The following is a 16,996-nucleotide window of genomic DNA, read 5'->3' on the forward strand; positions in this document are numbered from 1 at the left end:
AAGCAAGTCAACGTCTATTTTTCCTAGTCCCTTTCTCTACCCGAATGTTTAAACAAAGAATTTATGAAAAGAACACGACAAATTTTTTAACCCATTAATCTTAATAAAATAGATGTAATGATTCTAATAGTAGACATGCTACGATCTTTAGTATTTTTGTTTTCCTAAAGAGCTGGAAAAGCTAGAAGGAAGGAAACAAGCTAGAAGATGCCTAACGTTTTCAAGGGAATTCAATTATGACTGTCCTAAAGAGCGTAGAAAGAAGGGAACTAATTCCTCTATCTTCCAATGTTAATGGGTGAGTTAGGGAAGGTTGAATATGCTTTTAGCCCTCATGGCTTGTGTGGGTGTATTTCTTTCGTCTTGATGCTTTTCTTAGTTAGTATGCCTTGTCCGTTGATATAAAATCCGATACTATTTAATCAAGCTAAGGCTATTTGAACTAAGACAAAGCTTCATATGAAGGAATTGGAGGCAAGAATTGACGTGACATAAACTGACACTATTCAATATCCAAAAAAGGAAGAAAAAGTTTAGCTTTTGAAAGGCATCAAATCTTAAGAACCCATAGACCAATTGCCTTTTGCCACTTCCTTCCTCAAACAAGATGAAATGACAACTTTTTCTCAAATAGCATACTCTAACTCTGACCCAAAACCAACTGCAGTTAGTAATTGAGCACTTGCAAAATCTCTAACATTAAATACTCCCACGTTATGAGCACCTTGCAGAACAACTTCCATTACAATTCAGTCTTTGACATTAATTTAGTTGGTTGCCTTGTAAATGTGTCAAACAATTGATTATCCCTTTGCTTTGGAACTTCAAACAAAGGTTATTCTCTTATGGTGACGACTTCCTACTAATGACCAACCGGTGCCTCAATAGAAAGAAATCCCCAATGAATACCTTCGTGGAAAAAATAGTACCGTGGTACCGACAACAATTTTTGAAAATGAGATAGTTGATGTGAGACCCAATCTACTTGTGAGTGCATGCTTTACAATCTCCCTTCTTATGGATATATGATCAGTGAATTGAGTTGGGTTGATGCAATTAACTTGACCTAGCTTGAATCAAACGTAGCAATCACAATTTGTCATGTGACTAAGAAACTTCAATAGAATAGTCAACCTCTCTCTAGTTATGGAGAGTTTTCTCTCTACCTCTCATGGTAGCTTACCCCAAAACCCTAAGTCCCTGTTCCATTCCCACAATGAATCCCATACCATGTCTTCAACCACATCCTCATCTTCATCTATTGGTTCTCCTGACTCTTTCCGTTTCTCACTGATCGTAGTGTTTCCTCATCTTTGAGTGATTTCTTGAAGGAACTCTACCGTCATACTTTCTATCCTTTTTCTTTCTCTTAATCTACATTATATGGGTTCCTCGGAACATCTGGTCTTCTTGTGAATCCTTTGAGTGCTAGGGGTTTGCCCCTTTATTTGGCTATCCTGTGAGGAAACTTTCCACTAGGGTTGCATCAGTAAGATATCAACTCGATTGGGTGAAGGTATTTTCCTCTTGAATGACTACTTTTGAATAATATCAGTGATTTTGTATGTGTCCATCATTCAATTCTACTTCATTGGAATGGGAGAAAATAGCATTTCAGATGGCCGCCTTGCCCTTCTATGTAATAAATTGGGTGAACTATGGTTAGAAATCTTTGATTCTAAACTGGAAGGCTCCATTTATCTTGAACAATATGAGGAAGGTCGCATTACTATATTTGGAAAACTATACCCAAACCCTAATGCTAATATCCAGGCACTAATCAACACTGTGCAGAAAGTTTGGAAAGTACATCATCTTAATGTATCACAAGTTGGCTTGAACACAAGTCTATTAGCCTTTACTTTCAGTTTTGAAGAAGATAGAAACAAAATTATCAAGCTTACAGTTTTGAAGAAGAAAGAAACAAAATTATCAAGAATGGTTCATGGTCTTTTGCCAGTAACCTTATAGTTCTAAACCCATGGACCCCAAATACCCCATCTCAATATTACAAGTTTACTTCCTCTGCATTTTAGGTCCAAGTTCATGGACTCCCTTATGAATGGTATTTGGAGGAACTAGTGTTTTGTGTGGTTGAGTTTATGGGGAAAGTTATAGAAGTTAAAGTGGAGATGAAGGGCTTTGCCAATGATCAAGTAGAGTGGGATTTTCTAAAAGCTTGTATGATCAAAATAAGTTTTGAAAACAAGTGGATCACTTGGGTTATGCAGTGTGTGACAACCGTCTCATTCAGTGTGAAGTTTAATGGGAATCCCTCCAATTTTTTAATCCCTCAAGAGGCACTAGGCAAGGGGATCCTCTCTCACCGTACCTATTTATTCTTGTGGCTAACTGTTTATCTTTGATGATGAATAAAGCAGTGGAAAATGGAATTATTAATGGTATCAAATTGAATAGATTCAATCCAACCCTATCACACCTTTTGTTTGCTGATGATTCCATTTTTTTCTTAGATGGAACCTTAATGGAATGTGGGCGATACTTAATCAATATTCTTATGCATGAGACCAAGCCATAAACTTAAACAAGTTAGGCATCTATTGGTGGAGTTAAGGATACCCAAGATTGGCCACACAGGCAAATACTTAGGTATTCCTTCAGACTGTGGCACATCGAAGAGAAATATGTTCGCTTGGTTCTTGGAAGAGTAAATGCTAAATTAGAAGGTTGGAATGAATAATTATTTTCTAAAGTTGGAAAGGAGATTCTTTTGAAAACAGTAGTACAAGCCCTTCTAAACTATGCAATGTCGATTTTCAAAATACCTATTTTAGTTTGCAAAGCAATTGAGAGAAGGATTGCCAATTTTTGGTGGAAAACTACGGATTCCAAAATAGGACTTCATTGGAAAAAATGGGACATTCTAAAGCTGAGGAAGGACCAAGGGCGTATGGGGTTTGGAGATCTTATATTAGTTAATAAGGCCATGCTTGGTAAACAAGCATGGAGACTTGCACAAAACCCTAATTCTCTCTGGAGCAAGCTCTTCAAAGGTATATACTTTCATTAGGGAGATTTTTAGCAAGCTAAAAGAGGTTCCAAGCCTTATTGGGGATGGCAAAGTTTGTTATTAAGGAGGGATTCTATTGCTAACTCGGTTATGTGGTCAATTGGGAACAGTAAATCAGTAAAAATTAGAGAGTAGAAATGGTTAAAAAGTGGTTTAATTGGGGGACCACCAAACAGAAATGACCCTATTTTAGTGTCAGAACTGATCTTGGTTGAGGAAGGAAAATGGAATACTCGAAAGCTAGAGAATCTTTTTGATAAGCAATTGGCACAGGGGATTCAAACAATCCCCGTTAGACCATCCTATGCATCGGATAAATTGGTGTGGTTAGGCACCAAATCAGGTAACTAAAATGTTAAAAAGGGCTACAATGTGATCAGAAAAGAGATTGAATAGAAGCGCAACACTGAACAAGCTTCATCTTCATACCAAAATCCCAAGACACTTTGGAAAGCTACATGGGACATGCAGACCTCCCATAAGGTAAAAGTTTTCCTATGGTCTCTTTGTACAAATGCAATCCCCTCAAAAGAGAACTTATGGAAGAGGAACATCATACCGTTATGCCCCCTATGTCAATGGGAAAAGGGGATAATTGAGCACATCTTTTTACTTTGCCCATGGACTCAAGGCGTCTGGGCTGACACTAATATGAAGATCCAAATCAACTACAAGAAGATCATAAGGATTGAGGTATGGCTAATGGAATTTGCTATAGAAGGAGTTGATTTTCCTTCTCTGTCTTCGATTAAATCCTCTCTACTGAGCCTTTGGAAAGCCCAAAACAATTTCATTTTTCGAGGTAAACATCCGAACTCGCAAGAAACAGTTGAATCGGCGTTATTCTTGCAAGCGAACTACAGAAAATGGAACTCTCATAAACCGGAATTGAGGAAAAATCCAACCTTTACTGAGTTGAAGGCCTGGGCACCGCCTAAGAAGAAAGCTCTGAAAATTAATGTTGACGCTTCCTTTGTTGATGGTTCAGTGGATGGCGCCATAGCTGGTATATGTCGAGATTACGTAAGAGCAATTGTTCTTGGCTTCACTAAATCAGTGAAGGTCTCCTCGGCATCTCAAGCTCGTCTTGATTCTCTTCCACATAATTGGTTTTATGTTCCCCTGCAAGCCTTCTGAGCTCTCACTCATCTTGTTTGGGACACTTCAGAGTATCTACTTAAATGAATAAATTTTCTTCCAACCAAAACAAGAAAAAAAAAAAGCTTCAATATGAGAAAGTAAGTGTGCGTTTGGTAACGTTTCTATTCAAAAATTGTTTTAGGAAACAGAAATAGAAAAAACTATTTCTGTTCTGGGGAACAATTTTTGAACAGAAGAACACATTTGGTAAATTTATTCCTAAAATAGAAAAAGAACATAAACACGTTTGGTAAACTTGTATAAATTTTTTTTGTTTCTTTTAATTTTTTAATTTTTTCTTTTTTTTTTTCTTCCTTTTGGTTGGTTGCCGGCCTTGGCCATGGCCGGCGATCATCCGACAAGGGCCGTGGCCTCACCCGATGGCGAGGCTCACCCCCGAGGCCGAGCCTCACCAACCCCCGGCGAGCCGAGCCTCGCCAGCCTCGCCGTGATTGACTGGGCAAGTGGCCCGACACCAAGCCTCGCCGGTGGCTAGGCGAGCTCGGCCTCGCCGGTTCTGGGAGAGCTTGAGCTCACCCAACCAAGGTGAGGCCGAGCCTCGCTAGGGGTTGGTGACCTCGGCGAGGTCACCAGCCCTCGATGGCCGGTCGCCGGCCATGGCCAAGGCCGGCGACCAGCCAAAGAAAAAGAAAAAGAAAGAAGAAGAAAATAGGATAGAGAAAAATTGTTTCTCGGAAGTGTTCCAGAACAAAACAAGTTTTTTCGTTTTTGCTTTACATTCCAAATTTGTTCCCGAGATAATAATAATAATAAAAAGATTTAGAACAAAAACGCAAAGAAATACATTTCTATTCCTTTTTGGTTCCCCAGAACAAAAACAAAAAAAAAAATATGTTCATGAACAGAAGAAAAGAACACAAATAAATAGGGCCTAAGTAATTGGGAGGTCTTTAGTTGCCAATCCAAAAGGTAGCTAGAGCCCAAGGGTCCTATACACTTGAGAAGGCCCATTTACTTGATGGGGTCCATATGTGATTTTGTTGTCCAAAGCACCTTCATTAGGGGCGGGGAGTGATTTAACATTATAGAAAGTAACTATCTATTTATGTTTGTTACCTATATTACTAGGTTAGTGAACGATTTTGTTCTCATGCATTTCACACTTATTTATATCAAATGCTTGTACTTTTAATATCTCAATATCAAGTTTTTCTACTTTCACAAACTTTCTAATTAAGTCTTTCGGATACGTAATCTAACCAAATTCAACCGGTGCGACCATTAGAAAATATAGGAAAAATAGTGACATAAAATATAGGGATGCTCGCGTAGTCCTTGACATAGATCTAAGAGAGCAAGTAAAATCGAGAAATTCGGACGAAAGGGGCCGATCAACCATCATAAAATTGACACAAATTTGAGAAGGGAACACCAAAAACTGAAAATTTTCTGATATCCCCGAACAATCTAAACCCAGAAGAAAAAAGAATCGAACGAATTCATAAACCCCACCTCCGCAATCTCTCTAAAAAAAATGTCCCGCGGAGAGCCTAGAACAAGAAAACAGATTCGCATGATGCAAGAGATATCGCCGTTGCAATCCTGCAAAACGCGATGACTTTGGATCGCTCCACGTCTAAATGGAGAGCCGCCTCTGCATCCTCATCTCTTCGTAGAATCTCCTGATGAACATCTCCGCTCTCAGGTCGACCGAATCGCCGCCGTCCTCCTCGTCCAACGCCTCGCGCGCCGGCTCGATGAATGTCCCCGCGCCAAAGAAACGGTCTTCCTCCTCCCAACCTGACGACGGAATCCCCCTCCCCAGACAGCTGCACAGGACCAAGAGCGACCGGACGTCTTCCTTCAACCTCCTACCCCTCCCGTTCAGCTTCAGCTTCAGCTTCTTCCTGTAGTAGCGGTGGATGAGCGGGGTCCTGGAAGGGGAGAACTCGTACTCCCGGAGGAACCGGTAGCCGCCCCCGCGCGTTCCAGCCCGCCCGGCCTCGCGGCGGACCGCCTGAGCAGGGCCAGGCACGGGACGGCGACGCGCTTGCTCGTCCTGACCAGGCGCGCGCATCTCCTGAGAAAGCTGGAGACTTTCCTGAGGACGAGGAGCCTCTTTCTCGGGATCGTCGCGGCAGCAGCGGCGGGAGTCCCTGGCATGGCGAAAAGGTCGCGAGCTGGCTGCTGTGTATTGAGCCGAGTGAGTCGGGTCGAGCCTTAAAAGGGCATGGGGAATATGCCGGTGGGCGGAGTGGAGGAGGAGGAGGAGGAGCCATTGCCGAGCTGTAAAGAAGGTGGGGGAGGGGGGAAGGCCTTGGTCGGTTTGGCGAGTTTTGGAGTTTTATTACGTGTAAAGGAACAGGGTCGCAGGTAGCCGTTGGAATCTCTCACCCACGTGCGCCCTTCGATGGGGCGGGACCCGCGGGATCTAAGGGCTCTCGTGGGCTCGGCCGACTGCATCGGGACGCACCTGAAAATGGCTCTGGTTTTTTTCCCTTCCATCGTGGGATTTAACTCAGTTCCATCTGGTCTCGGATGTTGATTTCTTGGTCCGAATTTGCGCAGGCGAGGACAGGTAATGATATGTTGACCAGAAAAGGACAAATAATGTTAGATGAGAAAAGAAAGAGAGATGGTCGTTTAAAAATCATTAGATTTTGACAAGATTAACCCAATTCAAATATACTTTAAAAAAAAAAAAAACTAATTCCAGTATAGCCAGAAGGAGAGAAAATCCATCGTCCAAACATATCCGCGCCAAAATAAGTAAAACATTTGATCCATAAAACCTATGGATTAAAAAAATTTAGTCTCTTCAACTTGAAGGATTCAAAGTGATAAAAAAATGAAGATCTTAACCTTTTTCTTTTTAATAATTAAGTATGGAATGTGAGAGCAATATTTACGATAGAAAAACGTGTGTCTTTAATCTATCAATTGTATATCAATAATATGGAGTATTTACCTTTCTCACTTTTATTGAAACCGACAAAAAATCGTTTAAAATCTACGTTTTGAAATAGTAATTGTACTTTCGCAAATAATCACATCAAAAACTAAGATCCATCTTATGATAGAAAACAAAATCCATGTATGCATGCCGATGAAAGAAAAATTATAATAGTTGAATGAGGAAGGTCGAAGATCAACCGCACAACATCTCATTCCCTAAAAGTCTTCATTATTAGAAAGTCTAAGCCGAAAATTTAAATTAATTGATGGAGGAAGATTATATGTATATAATGAGAATGAAAATTGATATTTCAACACCCCACCTCACATGCAAGTCGGATTATAAATGATTTTGCGCAAAATAAGCTAGTGTACAATCAGATTCTAATATTATGTTAGAAAATCCAATCTAAAAACTCAAACTGATAGATGGTGGGAGACGGCCTACATATGATGAGTATATAAACTCTATAATTAAGCGATGTGGAATATTTTAATAACAATTATTGAAAGCCATCACTTTTTGTATCTAATTTTTTAAAAATACATGCGAAGATGTAATTATAAAAAACTTGGATGTACATAGTTAGGTGAAAATATTAAAATCTAATTGTAACGTGGTGAGATAAATTTGAAATAAGAAATATCCGGTGATTGATAAGAACATATTCTTTGATTGGTTCATTTTAAAATAAGATGCTCACATTGTCGAGTTGCCCAAAATAGCAATTGGCATGTGGACAACACAACAACTAGAGTCTTGCACCTCGACCTCACATAATTAATGTTTCGGATAATATCAACCGAGCCGTCGAAAACGGCAACCTGAATGTATTTCGTTGGAAAGAAATCTCCCATGGTCCATGGACAATATAGCAACCTAGGCCTCGCACTATTGATGCTCAGGATAATCTTGACCGAGCGGTCGAAAACGGCAACCTGAGTGCATCATTGGGGGAAAAAATCGTGTATGGTTTCCAGACAATTTAGCAATTCCGACGTCCCCTTATTAGTATTCGAGATAAGATTGATTTGAGTCGGCGAAAACGGCAATCAGATGACACCCTAGGAAAGAAATCTGGTGGGAGTCTAGACAAAAATGTAGCAAAGTGCAATGTCATCATGGGTATAATCTGCCGTCCAATCCTGATATTCATGTGTTGCATGATTACCCATTTGTACCCAATTTTGCAAAATAGTTGCCTCTATTTTGCTTTGTTTTGGAGGCGTGGGCCCCCTCCCCTCCCTCGATCGGACGGCTCACGTTCGCGATCTCATGCTCGAGAGTCACATCCTAACGCTTCTCTCGCTCTCTCTCTCTCTCTCTCTCTCTTCTCGTGGGAACAAGTTGTCGCTCTCTCGCTCCTCGTATAAAAGGCCGACGTTTCCCGGCCAAATTGTTCGTGACAGATACTCCATTGTCGCTCTGAAAACTACGAACTTTCCCCCAAGAAAGCACTGAGGAAGACCCGAGATCAAGTGGGTCGATCGGTTTTCTCCTGTCGGGGAGCTTTCCGATCGAGGGCTCTGCGAGTCTTGATCGCCGGCGGCGATGGTGAGCGCGAGGTTGAAGGAGCGGGAGAGCGCGCGGGGTGGTTCCGCGGCGATGGGCTCCTCCGACAGGCCGAAGCAGCTCCACAATTTCTCCCTCCCGTGCCTCAGGTGGAGCAACCAGAAGCACCTGCGGTGCGTCAAAGTGGGTAGCCCCAGTCCGAGCCCGAGCCCGAGCGTCCCGGACGACGGCGGCAGGAGCGGGGGCGGCGGCGGCGGAGGCGTTGGCGTTCGATCCCTCAAGTTCGCGATCAGGCGGATCGAGGAGGGCACGGAGGAGGCGCGGGAGGTGGATAGGCCCATGGCGGTCGTCTTCGGGCCGCAGAACGGAGGAGGCGGGAGCGGCGCCAACGTCGACGGCGACCGCGACGATGGGATGGGAGGGCGGAGGGAGAAGAGGAGGGCGGGCGATGAGCTCTGGGGAGAGAGGGAGGAGGATTCCGGAGTTCCGGCCGAGAATAAGGAAGGGCCGGAGCAGGAACCAGGTGCTGTGGCTGCGGCGCAGGCGGCCGTGCCGTGGAATCTGAGGACGAGGAGGCCCGGTTTCAAGGTTCTGGCCGCCCTGAATATAGGAGCGAAATACGGTGATTCTCCGTCGAGGAGCGAGGGCGTTGATGTTGGCGGTAGTGGTGGCGGCGCCGGCGGCAGCAATGGTGGGAAGAACGAGGAGAGAGAGAAGTTCGCGGTGCCGCTCAAGAGGAAGGAAATCGAGAAGGATTTCCTGGAGATGACCGGACATCGGCCCTCGCGGAGACCGAAGAAGAGAAACAGGACAGTGCAGAAGAATTTGGATGTGAGTGGATGTTTAAAATTGTTTTGCTCGCTTGATTATTGAACCGCATTCTTGTTCTCCTTTTCCTTCCAATTGCGTTGTGAAGCTGCTTTTCTTCTGTTGTTGCAGGCTGTCTTTCCTGGATTGTGGTTGACGGAAGTTACAGCTGACGCCTACAAAGTTGAAGAGGTTCCTGAATATCCAAAGGTAATTTGCCTCGTCCTCCTTCCATATGAGCCGAACGAGAACTAAATGTTGAATCTTTCTCTGCTTTGCTTCGATTTCCCGAGAGAACCGAGCCGATGTTTGACTTTGGCTTTAGTTGTGATCAGGGGTTGTTTCTTTCCTTCATGTTAAATGTTAGTTTCAAGATTCAATTTTTTTCCCCTTGTCTCTTTCTCTCAGAATTCTCAACTAGGAAAGAGACGATTTTGCGTCTGTCTATCGCGTTGCACAATTAGCTCCATTCAGCAATTCTGGAAAAGAACTGATTGGTTATCTGAAAAGCCAGTCATTTTGGGAAATCTAACTTCATTTATGGGTTCTTCTCTTGCAGAGATAGCAAAGGGGGAGTGGGCACCTGTAATGGAACTCCAAATGGCTTTCTTTTGGCTCGCTGGACATTGGTTAGATGGTGGAACCGTGGAAGAGTCCTTTTCCACCTTGCTTGTCACTGACGATTAGTTGCTTGGAATTGCTGATTTAGGCTGATAGATTAGTTTTATATCGAATATCTCTCTCGATCTCAATAAAGCCTCTTTTACATAAAGGTGGGCGATTGCCCTCAACTGTGAGGGTGCTGTGAATAATTGAGTATTGGATGTTTCGTTGTGGTTTTTGATCATTGCACATGTTTATCAGCAACATTTGATGGGATTTTGATTTAGCTGATGACCGTAAGGCATTCCAGCATTATTTGGAGCTCCATAGTTGAGCAAACAATTTACTTCCATTTTTTTCTCGCTGTTTTATATGATATTGTCTCATCGAATCTGGTAATAATTGGACAAGTCGTGGCCTTCTGGGAGGAGAAATTAACAGGAATGATTAGGTGCAAGGGATGCATCTGTTCATTGAAGAACTTAAGCTGGTTCTTTTAGCTTCTTACAGTTCTGGGCCCTCGACCTCAAGGGGTCTTGACAGTGAAATTCCAGCAAACCTGCACCATTTTGGTGAGATGATGACTTCCACCTTAGATGGTGCTGTTCTTTTGTTAATTGGGAAAAAGGACTTGTCCAAGTCAACCACTCTTGAAACGACCGAAGTGTGATACATCTACCTGGTCCGACTGCTAAATTGCGGGTGCTGCTTGCCTGTCTATGCTCGTTTTCCATCATACTTTAGACTCCTTATAGTAAGAGCTTATCATTGATCTCGCAGGTCATCTTTCACTTCGGTGGAGAAAATGTCTTGCCTTGATCCTGTGTTCATGTGTTGTTTTGCAGCGCAGAACAGTTTGCTTCTTTATAGTATAGGCTTCCTTCGCCGTACATTACTTCTTCTACGTGCAATTGCAAGCGCAGGTATGTGGAAGCCTAAATTCAGATTTCGGCAGATCATGAAGCTGATCATTCCCGTAAAACATAGCTATCGAATGAGTAAACAGAGATTACCGAGATGCTGAAACTTTTTGTTTGATGTCTGGATGAGCCTCTACATAATCGGTCATCGAAGTCTGCAAATGATGGACCAATAGCTGAACGATGCATTGACAACTGGGTTCTGGACGGAGCGGGTGGATTCTTCATGTCGGGGGAGTCCTCTCTGGGCTCTAATCTCTTTCTCCAGAACGACTTCGAAATGGAGAGTTTTCCTAAAAAGAAAGATTAGGGTCCAGAGATGATGTTTTCTATTACTTGTGGTGGAGATGATTCTACCATGCCATTCCAGAAACCAGGATCTGGGATATGTCCTATGTTGCTCTGGGAGGGTCGGCCAAAACATTCCGAGAGGATTCTTGTCATATGCCGAAAGTCGGCACAACTGACCGACCGACCTTGTCCGGTTGTCTTGAGCATCATCACAGGATGCCACAAGCTTAGACAAAGCAGTTAGCTTCGACCGGTCAATCAATGTATTGGCTAGCTCTGGTGCAAAAGGGGAATTTTATGGAAAGTGACTTTTTATCCTTGCTACGTTCCCTATAGACGAGCTTGCTGTGCCTTTGTGCAATCTTCTCCTATCTTTGGAACTTTTAAGGTATCGCCCCTGCCCAGATCTTTTTTTTTTTAGTAACTTTTTTTATAGCAAGTTTACAATTGGTCACAGCAGTTTGCGGTGATATCATTAATCGATTTCAAGGCACATTAGGACATTTTTGCACTTAAATACCACAACGGGTCGTGATGTTGTATAGTACATCTGGAATTGCCTCTCACGTTTCCTACAACCGAAAAAAAGTTGTCCCTTGTAATAGTGCTTCTGGATATTTCTAATAAAGCAAAGATGGCTATGCCGTATTTGATGATGACTATGTTAGCTGCCAAAATCGTCAACCTGTATCGATGGGGGCTTCGAACAAGCAAGTGGAAAGTCAAAAGTCACATCTCGTCCTCTTTTTTTTCTTTTTGTCAACTGCAGATATTTTTCTTCATATTCTCTTAGAACTTTAAGATGTTTTCTTCATTGACTTGGCAAAAATAGAACAAACTTACTACGCCCGTTTATCAACGGGCAATCCAGGTTTAACTCCGAGTCCTGCTCGTCCAAAGCGTTCGGGTTACGTACAGATTCTCGTGTATAAACATTCTTATTGGAAATGTCGTACATAAGCTCTCATTAGAATACGAGGGTGTAAGATATCGTCGCGGTTTGAGACTCTTGGAATGGGATTCGCGGTTAATTACTATAGTTTAGGCAGGCTGGGGAACGGCACAGATGAACCGACGAATTAAGCAACGTATAACCGAGTAATCAATTAGAGCAAGGCAACAATACAAAGACGCCGTCGGATCTGTTGAGGAATAAGAACTTGCGAGGGCACGCAAGTGATGGGGATTGACGTCACGCATGATCTTTTCGAGAAGCAAAGGATTCCTTTACTTGCACATAACCAGCCCCGAAGAGACGAAAGAATAATGATGATGATAATAATCATAATGAGCGCGGAAATACGCGACGAAGATTTGATGACGAGGATGTAGAATCTCGATGGCCTCTTCGTGAAGGTTTGGAGGATGACAACGGAATGGTCTGCGCGAGAAGGAAACCTTCTCGTGCCGAACGGCCAGCGAAGAGCTTGGACGAGAAAGGAGCCACGAAATTCGACCCATTTGATCGCGTGTAGCTGACACGGTCGTGGGATCGGCTCCTCGGTACGAGTCAAAAAGGCGAAATTAGCTCTTGGGAACGAGAGGTCGTGGGGCGTCCGAGAGGGTGGTCCTGTGGAAAACAACCGATCGTGTAATTTCTCGGTTGTTGGTCACTTTTTTTGCATATCCACGTACATGTCACGGTCACGGTGTCGCCAGACTTACGTTGCAATTGAGAGGGGGCTGATTGAATTCTTAGGGGGAAGTACCAAAAAAGTTTTAAACGTATTGTATTTATGTCAATTTAATTATAAAATTTTCTATTGGATTAATTTGATCATGAACATATTGTATTTGTGTCAATTCAGTTCATTTGATAAATTTGGATCAGAAACTGCGGATGTGCTTATTAACTATTTTACATAATATGATTGACATAAATAATATTTACAATTTTAAAAAAATGAATTTTTTTATTCTTTTTTTTTTCCTTTCATTTTGGCCAACTAGGTTATGTTGACCATGAGGGAGGGCCCAAAGGCCCTTTGCCAAGCCCTGTTTCTTTTCATTTTGGTCGGCGAGGGTCGTGGCCTTGTCAACTACCAACAAGGAGGAGACCTTCACCGACAAAATGAAAGGGAAACAAATAAAATGGAAAGAATAGAAATAATAAAAAATAAAAACATATTATTAAAATGTCTATGTTAGCACCGGTTATACCACATAAAATATCCGATGTCCATATCAATGAATTTCGGTCAAAATTGATAAAATAGACTCAATTGGCACAAATACAAAAAATTTAAAACTAAATTGATCTAATTGAAAAGTTTATAACTGAATGATACCCCAATACAATAGGTTTAAGACTCTAGGAATTCTTATGATTATTCTTGTTTGGCATATTATAAAGTATGAAGCCAAAGTCAGCTAAATTAATTGGGTCTTGGTTGGTCAAATAAAATGAGGTGCTACTTGGGCATCCTTAAAGAGGCGGGCGTGAGAAGCGTGGACCACATAAGAAGTAAGGTAAGGTGCGGCACATACAATGTTAACTATGGCCATAAAATGTAATACTTTAAAGAAAAATCTAGAAATTTGTGGAACGAAATCTCAAAGAAACAGAGGATGATGCAACGAAAATCACCTTTTAGGCTCTAGGAAGAGTCCACATCAGCTCTCTTGATCCCAGTTGAATCCACGCAATCGCGTCCCAAAAGCAGAGGAAATATGATTTGACACAAAGGCTTTATTTACTTGGTAGAAAATGAATAATTGGAAAATTATTTCTCTTAAAAATAATTATTTATATTACATAAATTAATTAGTCAATAAAAAATGTGTCAATTATTGATAATAATTTATGTTGAAATATTTTCATGAACAATAAAAATAATCTTTATTAATTCATCTTTATAAGTGATATAAATAATCACTTTAAAAAATATATTTTTAAATCATTTATTTATTGCGAAACAAATCCATTATAAAATAACCATTTTCAATGTGCTATTGTATGCACACAACTTCTCATGAGCACCAATCTGGCTCTTTTTATTTTGGTCAAAATCTAGTTAATTGTGTATGCTATCTATACAATTTTCAAATGTTAAATCCAATATAAAAGAGTTCCCTTAATTAAACTTGCATCTCCAATTTATGTCACAAATAAATGAGACGTCAACACACTGAATTTCAATTATTAAGATGTGTTTTCCTCCTTTTATTCCATTTCTTTCTTTTACACCCTTCTCCTCCTTGAGCAACTAATTTATGCGAATACTACATAACGCTTAGTGTCACATCCAACGCCACTGACTATCATTAACTTATTGACCACTGAACCACCAACATCGCCTTCTTTATGTGGCTCATGACTCTCTCCCCTAACAGCTGATATGGCATCCAACACTTCTAGCTGAAATTATCTTCGTTATAACTCTCTCTCTCTCTCCCCCCTCCCCGGGCTATTTTTAAACATGCAACCTCTTTCTCACTCAACCTTGACGAAATTGTACGGAATGCCAACTTGAATTGTAGTAATTAAACTTCATCATTCCATTACATGACGTTTAATTACTCGATGAAGACGTGCATGGCTTAGCCGCATGTAACTATTTGGACACTTGACGGCAACTTTGCTCGTAGATGACAATTGCAATTGGAACCCACGATGAATAGCATACATGGTACGCAATGTTGAATGTTTACCAAAATTGGGAAGTTGAAGATGAGGCGTTGCTGATTGGAGCACTAGAAAGCCTTTTCTTCCTGTTTTTCTCCTTTTGGATTTGGAAATGGCAGAAAACAAAAGAAGAGAAATAAAGCTTAAAACAAAGGAAAAAAAATCATTGAGAATGGTAGCTTGATTTTTAGGAAGAAGGTGGAACTGATGCACGGTGGATTGAAGTTAGAGAACAGAGAGTGGCTCGGCTAATGATGGACTACACCGACGCAAAGTTGTCCGCGACAAGACTGACAAAGCCGCAGCCGAGGACGGCAGGTCTCCCTAATGATGGCAAGAGACCAGCAGCCCACGAGATTGCTCTAAAAAACAACCGGAGTACATCGAATACCGCAACTAGCGGAGGACGATGACGCTGCTATTGAGGACGACCGGTTTGTGGCCTTTCTTGAGGATGACGTACAAAGGACTTGGAACGGCAAGTGATGATGGTCTCAGTGTCAACGGTGATGCAAGGAACGAGGGTCCTATTGCATTTGATCAGACCGGCGGCGAAAGAAGAGAGATGAAATTAGAATTTTGACTGAGGCCCCCCCTCTCCTAAAGGCCCTGATGCCATGTAAATTATTCAAGAATCTTTGAGGGGAGAGGAAATATTCAAAAATTACATCTTTAATCAATAGCTTAATGCAAGACTATATAAGGGCTCTATTTATAAAGTATAAAAGACAATTGAAACTCTATCTGTTTTGCGAAAAATGTGATATTTTGAAAATATTTTTTGAAAAATCATTTTCTAGGAAGATGACATTATTTTATAGTATTTGGCTGAGACTTGAAAATGAATCGGAATTTTTTTTTCATCATTTGGTAAGGAAAATTAATTTTCATAAATAGACATATGCCATTCGGACACTAGTAATTTGCACATAAATAGCTAAGAAATCTGACACAAACATCAAAGTCTGAAGCTCAAATTCCTGACTGTTGGGCAGAAGCATGGGCACTAGTCTTGGGTCCATTGAAACCAAGCTTGAGAATCCAACACCCATACCCAGCACCTTGTTGCTTGAGCCAGGTCCATGGCAACCTAGTTTGGATATGAGCATTAGGATCCCAAGCTTGGACTCCATGGACTCAGGCTTGGGCTCTAGTGACTTGGATGTAGGAGCTAGGATCCACGACCTGATCGTGATGGACCTAAGCACCGACATTAAGGTTATGACTCGACCTTGATGGACTTAGGTCTAAGTGGTGAGGACCTAGTCTCAAGTGCAAAAGTCTCATGACTAGCCTCAATGGACCCAGGTCCTAATGTCTTCGACACGAGTATCGGGGTTTCAAGTCTGGCCTCAATTGACCCAAGTGCATGTGTGGGGAACCTAGGCTTAGCCTCAATGGACTTAGGCATGGTCGCCGGGGTCCCGGGCATGGCCTCAATGGACCTTGCTCTAGTGCAAGGGACTTGGAGGCGGGTGCTAGGCCCAAGGGTTGGCTTTGATTAACTCAAGCATGGGTGCCAAGATTCATAGCCCAGCTTCAATGGACTCGGGTTTGAGCATTGACAACTTGGTCCTAGGTGCCTCGAGTCTAGTGCTTGACTTCAATGGACTTACACGTGGGCGGTAGGGTCCCAAGCATAGGCATTGGGGTCTTGGGCAAGGCCTTGATGGATCCAACCTTGAGCACCAAGGATTTAGGCATGAGCACTAGGTTCGTGAGGATGGCCTCGATGAAACTAGGCCCGAGCGTCGGCGTCCTGAGCCCAAAATTGATAGATTAGGGCACAAGTGCAAGGGATCGGGGCATAGGACTTTCCAAGCCTAGCCTGCATGAACTTGAGCTTGGGAATCAAGGATCTGGGCACGGCTGTTGGGATATAAGACCTGTTACTATGTACATTGTCCCAAGTCTTGCTTCGATGAACCAAGGCACAGTAGCCTAGGTCTTAGCACAGCCTAAATGAACCTAGATTTGGCCTCAATAGACCTACCCCTAGCCTCCAAACGCGGCCCGTTGCCAAGGGTCTAGGAAGAAGCATTGGAGTTGTCTTGTCCAAATGTCAATATCTAGTTATTTATTGAGAAAATGATTTTTAATTTTTTAATAGGAAATCATTTTTGTGAATTTAAGTATTGATTTTCCATAAA

The 16,996-nt window shown here is 42.1% G+C and overlaps 2 protein-coding genes across 2 annotated transcripts; one reads left to right on the forward strand and one right to left on the reverse strand.

Annotated features, from left to right (window-relative positions):
• Positions 1-5,445: 5,445 nt before the first annotated feature.
• LOC104453781 lies at positions 5,446-6,434 on the reverse strand. The gene has a single exon (XM_010068406.3). It carries the CDS (start codon positions 6,207-6,209, stop codon positions 5,769-5,771), a length of 441 nt encoding a protein of 146 aa, XP_010066708.2. The 5' UTR covers positions 6,210-6,434; the 3' UTR covers positions 5,446-5,768.
• A 2,039-nt stretch (positions 6,435-8,473) lies between these two features.
• Positions 8,474-10,381, forward strand: LOC104453783. Its single transcript, XM_010068407.3, has 3 exons — positions 8,474-9,431; positions 9,540-9,617; positions 9,967-10,381. Exons 1-3 carry the CDS (start codon positions 8,640-8,642, stop codon positions 9,970-9,972), a joined length of 876 nt encoding a protein of 291 aa, XP_010066709.2. The 5' UTR covers positions 8,474-8,639; the 3' UTR covers positions 9,973-10,381.
• Positions 10,382-16,996: the final 6,615 nt, after the last annotated feature.

The sequence above is a fragment of the Eucalyptus grandis genome, chromosome 6 (assembly GCF_016545825.1).
Source record: "Eucalyptus grandis isolate ANBG69807.140 chromosome 6, ASM1654582v1, whole genome shotgun sequence".
In the NCBI taxonomy this organism is placed as follows: Eukaryota; Viridiplantae; Streptophyta; class Magnoliopsida; order Myrtales; family Myrtaceae; genus Eucalyptus; species Eucalyptus grandis.

Coding starts and splice junctions, on each gene's coding strand:
- LOC104453781 (XM_010068406.3), bottom strand. CDS start 6,209: ATGCGCGCGCCTGGTCAGGACGAGCAAGCGCGTCGCCGTCCCGTGCCT.
- LOC104453783 (XM_010068407.3), top strand. CDS start 8,640: ATGGTGAGCGCGAGGTTGAAGGAGCGGGAGAGCGCGCGGGGTGGTTCC. Junction 9,432..9,539: donor CAGTGCAGAAGAATTTGGAT/GTGAGTGGATGT, acceptor CTGTTGTTGCAG/GCTGTCTTTCCTGGATTGTG.